Genomic DNA, 11819 nt, shown 5'->3' on the forward strand with positions numbered 1-11819 from the left:
AAAGGCGGGACCACACTGGCAGTCCTTACATAACATGACTCGGCGTTTTGTAACTGATGAGGGGTTTACATCTGTCAAAAGCCATGGCACACGAAATCCTCCACAACATTGTCATGTGAAGTCGGACCTATCCGATCACGCTCTTGCCGAGTCACGTGGAGACGCCTCGAGTCTGATAGGCGTGCGGCAAAATGAGAGAGAAACTTGTGGCACTTCGCTGGAGCTGAGGTGGGCCCATGCGTAAAACCTGAAGTTTCACACGCAGCTGTGCAACATCGGTGGAAACTTGGCGACGACACTGCTCCTCCTTCACGCAGCCACACGGAACATAAACAGTGACGGCGAGAGCGGCAGAAAAGTTGGTTGTATGGCACCGCAGTCGTGCGTAATGAGTCTTGCGCAGGGATCACCGCCCTCGGCTGCTCCTGGAGACGCGACGCCGGAGGATAGAGCCGACTGTGGAGTTGGAACTGACAAATTGGCGCTGTCACTTGTGAAAAGATGTAAAAGCAAAAGTTTAGATCTGCCCTTCAGTGTGGAATCGCTGATATCGGACCGGGCTCCGTGCAGCAGGAGCCTCCCATCCCCGGAGCCGGAGCCGGAGCGCTGCGGCCGGACGGAGGAGACTGAGTGCGCGTCACCGAGCGGAGTTCACCGCTCCAGAGCGGAGGCCGCGGACGCCGGAGACCCGGACCCGAGCACCTGGCCGCAGGGGCCGTACGCATCTCCCACCCGTGAGTTCAGGGTTTAGTTTACGTCGGAAGTGTGAAAAGTGCCATTATTTGAATTATGTCACTGAGATCTGAAATTTGAATATCTTTTGTGGAGGCTTCAAATAAGCCCATTGGGTTTTTTGCCTCTTCCTGCACCTATAGTGTTTATCATTGATATGTCCTGTATATTTTTTTAAAAACTGTGCAAAACAATAAACTAAACTAAAACTAAAAAAAAACTAAAGATCAAATTAAAAGGCCTATACTCAGATGCAAATTTACTGATTACAAATTATGTAGGCCTCTGTCATGATTGCATCCGTTTATTTGATGATGAATTGTTTTACTATTCAGAATCACAATCAGAATCATGTTTATTTGACCAAGTCAGGTCAAACAAGACATGGAATTTGACTCGGTTATTTTCGCTCACTGTACAGTAAATAGACAAATGGCAGCTTTTACAATTTTTTTTTTAAGTGAAAGGTGCAGCAGTATGAGGTAGACATGGTTATTGAAAGGTGCATTGTTACAGCATATGATTGTGGTTATTATTATTATTATTAGTAGTAGTAATATAGTAGTAGTAGTAGTAGTATTATTGCACATTACATGTTACTCTGATTTGATGAGAGTTCATCAGAGCAACAGCTTGGGGGAAGAAACTATTGCCATTAGGTTGCCTTTTAAGAGTACACATAACTCACTGAATACCTTTCACCTACTGGGTAATTTATTAAAATATGTGGTTGGGCCGTTTCATGCAAATCCAAACATCACCTGAACAATCATTTCACTGTTGTGACTGTGCGCATCTCCTTCCAGGACTCCCCAGTCCGCCCCCGTGCAATCTACGGAAACACAAGAACAACAGGAAACCCAGAACCCCCTTCACAACCTCGCAGCTGCTTTCTCTGGAGAGGAAGTTCCGCCAGAAACAGTACCTCTCCATCGCGGAGAGAGCAGAGTTCTCCAGCTCACTGAACCTCACAGAGACGCAGGTCAAGATCTGGTTTCAGAACCGCAGGGCCAAGGCCAAGAGACTGCAGGAGGCCGAGCTGGAGAAGCTGAAGCTGGCCGCAAAGCCGCTGCTCCCGGCCTTCGCCTTTCCCTTCCCGCTGGGCGCGTCTGTGGGCGCGCCCGCGGGCCTGTACGGGGCTCTGAACGGACCCCGGCCCGCCCTGCCGGTGCCAGGATTATACAGCGGACCTTATGGGATGTACTACCTGTCTTAACTTCCACTCACTTTGAACTGAACTGCAAGAGCTGCCCTAGAGAAATGCCTAAGTGCAGCAAATAACCGGCCCTGCAAAACAGTCATTGTTGCGACTACATCCTCTTAAAATTACATATTCTTATGACAAATATTTTTGTTATAGTGACAAATCTAATTGCTTAAAAATATTATTTTTAAGCAATATTGTTTGCAGGATAATCTGCCTTAATTTTGAAGAGTGGGTTTATTTAAGGAATAAAACCTGTAATAAATCCGGGAAAAAAAATCCAGAGGACGGTCAAATATCACCTTTTAATTAAAGAATTTCCCCCAAAAATGAATAAAAAAAAATCCAAGTAAATTATTTCGGAACATGACCATTTTTGCAGCGCATTAATCCAAATCATTTTCCGTGATGGACGCAGACAGAGCCCTTCCTCAGATGCATTTTTTTTTAGACTTTGTTGTGTTGTGAGCGTTTCTGTTGCAAATGATGTTTTCCTTAATGCTTTACTGTTGCTCCATTAACTTTCTTGTCACAGCGAAGATGCCATGATTATTTAAAGACCAGCAGCTTTGAAATGAGTGCAATAACTCAAAACAGTTACTAAAAAGGTACATGCAATCTGCTTTAACTCTCATCCCAGAGGCCTTAGAAAATGTTCTATTTTAAAAGGATATTTTAAGAAAACACTGGATAGTGTCAGTCATGAAAGTTGATTTACTAACAACCGATGTAGTCATACTCGTGATTTAGCTTTACAGATCCCTAAGAAACTAAAACACATAATTGAATCACAAGCTAGCACTGAGTGATATGTATCTTCCTGGCTAAAAATACGCCCTTAGTTAAGTAGAAAATATCACATTTGCAATTAAATGTAGAGGGAAATATCCTCCAATCACTCACCAGTCTAAAACAACACTTTTTGACTAATATATTTACTTTAAAACAGACTTACACTGCTCACTTTTAAAAAATATTAAAAAACTTAAGTTACACTTCTTAGTGACCTAGAGCCCCCTACAACCTGAGAAGAAGCCATTATTAAATATGGATAAACCTGAATAAAATCGCTGTTTAACTCTAAAATTAAACAACAAACACTTCCAGGACAAATATCGGTGCCTTTTATATGCTGTTGATGATACCTGTATTATTAAAATAGGCTTTTACAGGTTTCGTCCTCAAATGTTGAATTTCTAAAAAGACATTATTTCTGCTTCTAAAGTGTTAACGAATTCCCATATTTCAGAGACACTTATCAACATTTAAGTGTTCAACGCCTTAAAAGAAGAATGTTTTTGCACAAGTTGAGACCTCCCAAGACCATTTCATTTTGTTACTAAATGCAAGTAAAACCTCATGTTTTTTTTGTTTTGCATACATTCGAAGTGCTAAATATGACTGAAAGACCTACAGCAGTCATTAATGTACAGTGTATTTGATATTTCAAGAGTTAAAACATGTTTTGTACAATTATTAAAGTCTATTGCATAAAGTCCGACATTCCTCTCATTTTTCTTTGTTTCCTGTGGACTAAAAATGCCCATATTGCAGCCTCAGACTGCACTGCACCCTTCTGCCAAACCTTTCCAGTAATAGAAAGTCATCTGCATCCAATTGCATAACTTTCTTGCAAAATTACATTAACACTATCATTTATAATTACACTTGGTCACACACTTGGTCCTGTGTAAGATGAACAAAAACAAAAAAAAGTCCAAAAAAACAACACAGCAAGAAAAAATATCCTACTTTCAGTACCTGAATAAAATATTCATTTATTACAAGTTACTTACACATTTGACATTTTATCTTAAAAAAGCATTTTCAAAGAACACATAAGACCATGTCTAATTGCAGTACTTCACTTCCTCCTGCCCCGTCGTCCTCTAAAGCTTCGGACTGAGCCATGACCGAAGCACACAGTCGAAGGAACCCTTAGAGTCAAATAAGACACATGCAGTTTAGTTCTGTATCACAAGTTGTTTAAATGATCAAAACTTCAGTAAATATTTATTAAACTTTTTTTAAAATCTTAAATTGATCCCCATGACAAAAAGATAAGTTAATAAACCAAAATAACTACGTAATAACACAAGATCCTTAAAAGAACAAGCTAAACCTAATTTTGAAATTAACATTTACAATCATCCAAAAACAATGCCTTCCATCCTTTATATTCAAAGACCAACCTGTATGAATATTGTGGTTTTATTGGTTCTGCAGTTGTTTCTGAGTCCTGAGACGTAGCAGACAAATCCCTGTTGAGAGCAGCTTCTTCCCCGGACACATGCATCTCCATGGATTCCTCTTGCTCATCTCGGTTGGACAGGGCATTGCCCATAGTCTCACACACACCCTCAGAGTCACACACATCCCCTACTACCTCCATGGCTGTGTCCTTCTGCTGCTGTTTATTCACTTCTCTGGATCTATGAATAGAAAAAAAGACATTATATACAAGACAAGGCCAACATTCCAACTTGATCCTTGGTTAAGCTGTACTTATATGTAAAAAGAAAAATATATATATATATATATTAAACACTAGTTACAAAGACGCAGCAAGGCAAATCTTATGATCTAACAAGGTTAAGAGAAGAATTTACATTCTTTTTTGAACTGAAACATTCTGCAAAATGATAGTGACCACTGTAAGAGAGTGTTAAATCAAAAATTACAAGTGTATTTTCTGACACTTGTAATTTTGCAGAGTAGCCTGCAGCATCACATTCTTACAGACGTTTTGCTGCCATCTAGTGGACAAAGTGTGATATACACTGTCTTACCCTCTGTCTTTTTTAGCTTTGTCAAATCTGAAGTCTGGTGGATATTTATGTATTTTCATTAGGTGGTCTTTTCTTTGTTTACAGGTCCTGAACTTCTGTCCACATCCTTCCACCAAACACTGGTACTGAAAAAATCCAGGAAGGAAACGTAGCATAAAATCATTTGTTTTCACCTTTGTTAAAACATTATTAGGAGCTTTTTGCTCCTAGCTTCGGAGGGTGAGAGTCACTGGCTTACCATGTCTTGCTTCTGGGCAAGAATTGTAAAGAGGGAGTCATGCCACTCCTGAATGTGAATATCAAGGAGCCGGGCACTTGGCAGGGAGCGACGGCAGGAGCAGCACACGTGTCTGTGCAAGGAGTTGTAGTGGTGCTCATAGTCCTCCAAAGTACTAAAGAGTCCAGTGCAGCCAGAGATGTGACAGGCGAACTCTGACACACTGTCAACAAGGAAACAACAAGAGGAGGACGACTGTTAGTGGCAGCCTGACCATCCCTGAAATTACACTCAAGTACAGAATTATTTCTGGATAAACTTGATTGTTTTGTTTGTTTTCCCCACACATAATTAGATATGAGTAACCCAATAACCATTAATCAATCAATCATGTCTCAATACTTTTTTTTTTTTTTGCTATTATACAGACACTATGCATTGACTTTCGTGCATTTTTTTTTTAATTCTCTTTTTATTTATAACAGCAGTATTCCATCTTACACGTTTATACATTCAATCTTTGACTTAAATGATTTTGTCCCTACTGTCCTCCAGGCATTTTTTATGAACAGTAATTGGAAACACTAACAGAAAAATAAAAAAAATAAATAAAAAACAAAAAACCAGGGAGCGCACCCATGTTTACAATCATTACATCACATAAAAAAATAGTTCACATGAAATCAGATGTGATTGGTTTCACAAACTCAGTCCATTTGGACCAGATCTTATAAAAGTTTTCTTTCTCAACTTTGAGGGAGGAAGAGATCTTCTCCATAACATAGATCTCGTAGATGATCCCAATCCAGTAGTCGATAGTGGGGGGTTCTACTTTTAACCATTTCCTTGTAACACATTTCTTACTGGCTGCCAACAGTATAGTCGGCAGTTTTTTGTCTTTTACATTCCACGTTTCGAACATTATGTCTCCCAAAAATAACGTTTCACAATTCAATGGCATGTTCACATTAAATATATTTTCCACATGCATCTGTATCTCCTTCCAAAAAGGGTCTTATTCTTTTGCAGTCCCAAAAAATATGGAAGTGGTTAGCTTCTTGAGACCCATATAGTCTCCAACGGGCATCCCCGCTGCCCTGATATCTTTTTTGAATGGGTGTGATAAAAAATCTTGTTATACTTTTCCAGCAGAACTCCCTCCAAGTATTTGACCCGGTTGAGATCCATTGTAGTTGCCATATTCTTTCCCAGCTTTCCTGTGTGATTTTCCCATTTCCTTTTTATTGACTCTCAATCATGTCACATGAGATTGCTGAGACAGCTCCAGGGCAGCATCCTTATTTGTGTGAGTGCTTATTTGCAGTGGTGGACAGTAATGGAGTAAATTTACTTGAGTACTGTACTTAAGTACATATCCAGAGGATTTGTACTTTACTTGAGTATTAAATTTCTTTGGTACTTATTACTCTTACTTGAATACATTTCCAAGACAAATATTTTTACTTTTACTCGAGTAAATTTCTAGGAAGGCTGAAAAGTACTCGTTACTTTCAGGTCTGCTCTTTTTTCTTCTTCCCTAAAATCCTATTGGACACAAGCTGTTTTTGTCAAAGGAGGAGACCTATCACAGTGCACGCTCTCCACTGGGATGTACGTAAAGCGGAAATACGTCAAGCCTCCTCAAAACGATACTGCCAAAGTAGCCTGCGTTTGTCAAGACAGAGACATTTGACATTTGAGTTATTGAAACAGAGATGTAGTTTTTTATAAAGCAGTGGTCTTTGAGGGGGATCCAGACTTAGTTGGATGGTGCAGGTTCATTTGGTTTCAGTTCATGATTGTTAATAAACTCTGCATCATCTGCTGTCCTCTTATGATCCCATTCATTTGATTTGTTTTTGGTGTTTCTGCAGGTTTTATATAACATTGTGGTTCTAAAAGCAGCACATATCAGTGCAGCTGGTTTCAAAGAGTTAATTCTCAGAAACAAGAGTTAAAAGATCCTTAAATTAATTTAGAAAAAATATAGTAATTTACTGATGTGGAAAATGAGAAATTTACTCTTACTCTTACTTTTACTTAAAGTAAATTTAAAAGCATTTACTTTTGGATACTTAAGTACCTTTAAAAGCAAGTATTTTTCTACTCTTATTCGAGTAATATTTTGACTGAGCTACTTTTACTTGTAACAGAGTAAATTTTGACCAGTAGTATTTGTACTCTTACTCAAGTACTGGGGTCGAGTACTCTGTCCACCTCTGCTTATTTGTGTCCTCTTATTTTGTTTTTTGTTTTTCTTTTCTTTTTTTAATCACATTTTATTGAGTGCAAACATTTTTGGTTCCAATATATTTACTTTACTTATCATACTTTAAAGTAATTGGCTATAAAATGTGTGTGGCCTTTTTCTTAAAAAAAAAAACAACAACCTTGATGCCATACCTGAGCGTGGGTTTGTCCTCTGCCTCTGAGATGTAGAGGTCCTGAAGATACATGTGTCTGATGATGTCTCCATCCTGCAAACAGCGTGTTGACATTACAGTAGTAAGTTGATGAGAGTTCGGGTACGTTGTCATGGTGACAGCTAGGGTAGCCACCTTTCAGAAATAGAAATAAGGGACGCCCTGATTTCAGCAGCGCAGGAGCCAAAAAAAAGCCCCAAAACTTCTAAACTGAATAAAAATGTGTTTATTTTATATGAAAAAACAAAATGCTTTGATTTAAAGTTTAAAGTGCTTTAATAGCATTGAACTTGCATAACTGTACAGACAGACAACCATATAGCAACTGAAATAACCTCCTATGCTACGTATGTCCATATCTGCCCAGATGTAGAATATAGATACAGGTGAAGAATATGGTGTAAAAGTTAATTTATTTCAATAATTCAACTAGAATATGGTGTAAAAGTTAACTTAATTCAATAATTCAACTAGAATATGGTGTAAAAGTTAATTTATTTCAATAATTCAACTAGAATATGGTGTAAAGGTTAACTTATTTCAATAATTCAACTAGAATATGGTGTAAAGGTTAATTTATTTCAATAATTCAACTAGAATATGGTGTAAAGGTTAATTTATTTCAATAATTCAACTAGAATATGGTGTAAAAGTTAATTTATTTCAATAATTCAACTAGAATATGGTGTCAAAGTTAATTTATTTCAATAATTCAACTAGAATATGGTGTAAAAGTTAATTTATTTCAATAATTCAACTAGAATATGGTGTAAAAGTTAATTTATTTCAATAATTCAACTAAAATATGGTGTAAAAGTTAACTTAATTCAATAATTCAACTAGAATATGGTGTAAAAGTTAATTTATTTCAATAATTCAACTAGAATATGGTGTAAAGGTTAACTTATTTCAATAATTCAACTAGAATATGGTGTAAAGGTTAATTTATTTCAATAATTCAACTAGAATATGGTGTAAAGGTTAATTTATTTCAATAATTCAACTAGAATATGGTGTAAAAGTTAATTTATTTCAATAATTCAACTAGAATATGGTGTAAAAGTTAATTTATTTCAATAATTCAACTAGAATATGGTGTAAAAGTTAATTTATTTCAATAATTCAACTAGAATATGGTGTAAAAGTTCATGAAAATATGGTACAAATCGTGTCCCGTATTAGTTCAATACGGGCAACATTTTTTTCTCAAATAAAGGACAATTCCGTATTTTACGGGACGGGTGGCAACCCTAGTTCGGGTACGTTGTCATGGTGACAGCTCGTCAGCGTTACCTCGAACAGCTGGTGATCCTTGTGCAGGCGGATGAGCTGAGGGACGAAAGTGAAGGGGTTCTCCTCAGACTGATGCTGCTGCTCCGAGGCGCCTGTCGGACGGTTTTCATAGCTGCAGCTCGCTGAAATACCTCCCCCCGCTTCATTCTGGACCGATTCCGCTTTCATGACCTCGTTATGGGAACGTTACACATATTCAACTTCAACCGTCGTAGGGGAATTGTGTTTGGTCCTTGATTGGCGCAAGATTACTGCGTCACAGACGCCACAGGCGGTGGCGCCTGTCAACATTTGAGTCGTTACTGCCCCCTACTGGCCAAATCAAATATATCCCAGAAAGTGAATAATGTTTGACCTAAATCCCACACATCAGCAGTTTTACTTTCTTGAATGGTGGTGCTGACTCGTGATGAGGCTATCCAAAGTCAGGCTTATATCCAGAGGTGGGTAGAGTAGCCAAAAATTGTACTCAAGTAAAAGTAGTGTTACTTCAGAATAATAACTCAAGTAGAAGTAAAAACTAGTCATCCAAATAATTACTTGAGTAAAAGTAAAAAAGTACTTGGTGAAAAAACTACTCAAGTACTGAGTAACTGTTGAGTAACGTCTGATTTTTTTTAACACAACCATTCAAACAGACAAAAGTACAAAATAATCATCTTCAGGCAAATTAAATCAATAAAATAATAAAATTAATTGAAATAAAAAGAAATAAAAATAGCTTGAATTAAAACAATCTTAAAGTAAATTAAATAAATAAAATAATAACAGAATAAAAAAAATAAATTAAGCACAAGTAGCACAAAATTTCAAGCGTTTGTACTTTTCTTTTTTAAACCAGGCTCCGCAGGCAGAACTAGAATAAGCCCATGAACTCATATAAACTCTGTGTGTGTTTGAGTCTGTGTAAATGTGACAAAACATGCAAAAACAAACATTTTTCCCAAAGAATCACTCAGTGATGTCATGAGATTGACGTGTACGCGAAGGGTATAAAAGAAAAGTAACAGCTCAACGTAGCCTAATGTAGCGGAGTAAGAGTAACAGTTTCTTCTTCACAAATCTACTCAAGTAAAAGTAAAAAGTATAGTGATTCAAAACTACTCCGAAAAGTACAAAATTTCCCAAAATTCACTCAAGTAAATGTAACGGAGTAAATGTAACTCGTTACTACCACCTCTGGTTATATCCACCAGACATGGTCCAAATCTGAATTTTCTTTGTCTTTGTGCTGTCACTGGCCCTCACAGTGCTTGCAACAACCCGTCTCAAGGACAGTTTATGACATTTGGGTCCACATAACACTTGCCAGTGTTGTAACTCCAGAATAGGAGTTACAGGGGAGGGTGGCTCAGTTGGTAGAGCCCATGAACCTGAAGGTCAGTGGTTCGAACCCTAGTTCCTCCTGTGTCCACCAAAGTGTCCTTGGGCCAGACACTGAATCCCCCGGTTGCTCCCGGTTGTCAGGCCAGCACCATTGTATGGCAGCTCCGCTGACAACCGGTGTATGAATGTGTGCGTGTGTGTGGGTGAATGTCCACAGTGTAAACGCTTTGGGGCTGTAGGAGTACAGCTAGAAAGTGCTATATAAGTGTAAGCCATTTACCATTTACCAATAAACACTTAAAAAAGCCCCACATGTCCCTGATCTCTGTTATGGACGGCATCTTCATCAGAGATGTCAGCTAACTACAATCTGGTACTACAATATTGATGACATGATGGCTTGGTAGTCAGCACTGTTGCCTCAGAGAAAGGAGGTTCCTGGTTCAATGCCCAACAATGGGTTTTCTGTATGAACTCCATGCCCTCCCACAGTCCAAAAGAACAACATTGATTGTAGGTTAAATGGTGATTTTAAATTGCACATAGAAGTGAGTGTTTGGGGTTGTTTGCCTATTAGCGACTTCTCTATAGGTGTCTCTTTTTACACTGAACAGACCTGGGATAGTCTTCAGGAGATTTCCGTAACCCTAAATAGAAATAAACAGGTCTAGATTCTGTGTGGAGTTTGCATGTTCTCCCCGTGCTTGCGTGGGTTCTCTCCGGCTTCCTCCCACAGTCCAAAAACATGCATATTAGGTTAATTGATGATTCTAAAATTGCCCGTAGGTGTGAGCGTGAGTGTGCATGGTTTGTGTGTTTATATCTGGCCATGTGATGGACTGGTGACCTGTCCAGGGTGTAACCCCTGCCTCTCACCTGAAATGAGCTGGGATAGGCTCCAGCAGACCCCCGTGACCCTGCAAGGGATAAAGCGGGTATAGATAATGGATGGATGGATGGAGGTCTAGATGACGCATGGATGGATAATAATAACAGTAAATTGTGCAACAAACCGCTTGGGTCCTCAAATACCACAACCACGTAGTGTAAAATGTTTTATGTTATTTTGAACTGAATTGGAAAAATGTTTTTCCCTCCTCTGTAACGAAGCTTCTAAATATAGAATAGAAATAGAAATAGAAATAGAAATAGAAATAGAAATAGAAAGCCTTTATTATCAATGTACATGTACAGTGGAATTATGCAGCAGCTCCGTCAAAGTGCACACATGCAAAGACTATGTAAGCAAAGAAGCATAAATGTATATGTACACTAGGGTTGCCACCCGTCCCGTAAAATACGGAATTGTCCTTTATTTGAGAAAAAAATTTTGCGTCCCGTATTGAACTAATACGGGACACGATTTGAACTTTTACACCATATTCTAGTTGAATTATTGAAATAAATTAACTTTTACACCATATTCTAGTTGAATTATTGAAATAAGTTAACTTTTACACCATATTCTAGTTGAATTATTGAAATAAATTAACTTTTACACCATATTCTAGTTGAATTATTGAAATAAATTAACTTTTACACCATATTCTAGTTGAATTATTGAAATAAATTAACTTTTACACCATATTCTAGTTGAATTATTGAAATAAGTTAACTTTTACACCATATTCTAGTTGAATTATTGAAATAAATTAACTTTTACACCATATTCTAGTTGAATTATTGAAATAAGTTAACTTTTACACCATATTCTAGTTGAATTATTGAAATAAGTTAACTTTTACACCATATTCTAGTTGAATTATTGAAATAAATTAACCTTTACACCATATTGTAGTTGAATTATTGAAATAAATAACTTTTACACCATATTG

The 11819-nt window shown here is 37.7% G+C and overlaps 2 protein-coding genes across 2 annotated transcripts; one reads left to right on the plus strand and one right to left on the minus strand.

Moving 5' to 3' along the window:
• Positions 1 to 203: 203 nt before the first annotated feature.
• On the plus strand, positions 204 to 3429 carry msx3 (muscle segment homeobox 3). The gene is made up of 2 exons (XM_061745628.1): positions 204 to 734; positions 1539 to 3429. The coding sequence occupies exons 1-2, from the start codon at positions 368 to 370 to the stop codon at positions 1946 to 1948; spliced, it is 777 nt and encodes a 258-aa protein (XP_061601612.1). The 5' UTR covers positions 204 to 367; the 3' UTR covers positions 1949 to 3429.
• A 77-nt stretch (positions 3430 to 3506) lies between these two features.
• Positions 3507 to 8924, minus strand: znf511 (zinc finger protein 511). Its single transcript, XM_061745626.1, has 6 exons — positions 8659 to 8924; positions 7346 to 7419; positions 4964 to 5165; positions 4726 to 4850; positions 4129 to 4368; positions 3507 to 3873 (listed from the first exon to the last, which is right to left on the minus strand). Exons 1-6 carry the CDS (start codon positions 8824 to 8826, stop codon positions 3801 to 3803), a joined length of 882 nt encoding a protein of 293 aa, XP_061601610.1. The 5' UTR covers positions 8827 to 8924; the 3' UTR covers positions 3507 to 3800.
• Between the last annotated feature and the right edge of the window lie 2895 nt (positions 8925 to 11819).

The sequence above is a fragment of the Cololabis saira genome, chromosome 17 (genome assembly GCF_033807715.1).
Source record: "Cololabis saira isolate AMF1-May2022 chromosome 17, fColSai1.1, whole genome shotgun sequence".
NCBI classification, from domain to species: domain Eukaryota; kingdom Metazoa; phylum Chordata; class Actinopteri; order Beloniformes; family Belonidae; genus Cololabis; species Cololabis saira.

Excerpts from the sequence above, each read along its gene's own strand:
- msx3 (XM_061745628.1), top strand. The coding sequence starts at position 368 with ATGGCACCGCAGTCGTGCGTAATGAGTCTTGCGCAGGGATCACCGCCC. Across the intron at positions 735-1,538 it reads GCCGTACGCATCTCCCACCC|GACTCCCCAGTCCGCCCCCG; the intron begins GTGAGTTCAGGG and ends ATCTCCTTCCAG.
- znf511 (XM_061745626.1), bottom strand. The coding sequence starts at position 8,826 with ATGAAAGCGGAATCGGTCCAGAATGAAGCGGGGGGAGGTATTTCAGCG. Across the intron at positions 4,851-4,963 it reads TTGCCCAGAAGCAAGACATG|TACCAGTGTTTGGTGGAAGG; the intron begins GTAAGCCAGTGA and ends GGATTTTTTCAG. Across the intron at positions 3,874-4,128 it reads AAACCACAATATTCATACAG|GGTTCCTTCGACTGTGTGCT; the intron begins GTTGGTCTTTGA and ends TTTGACTCTAAG.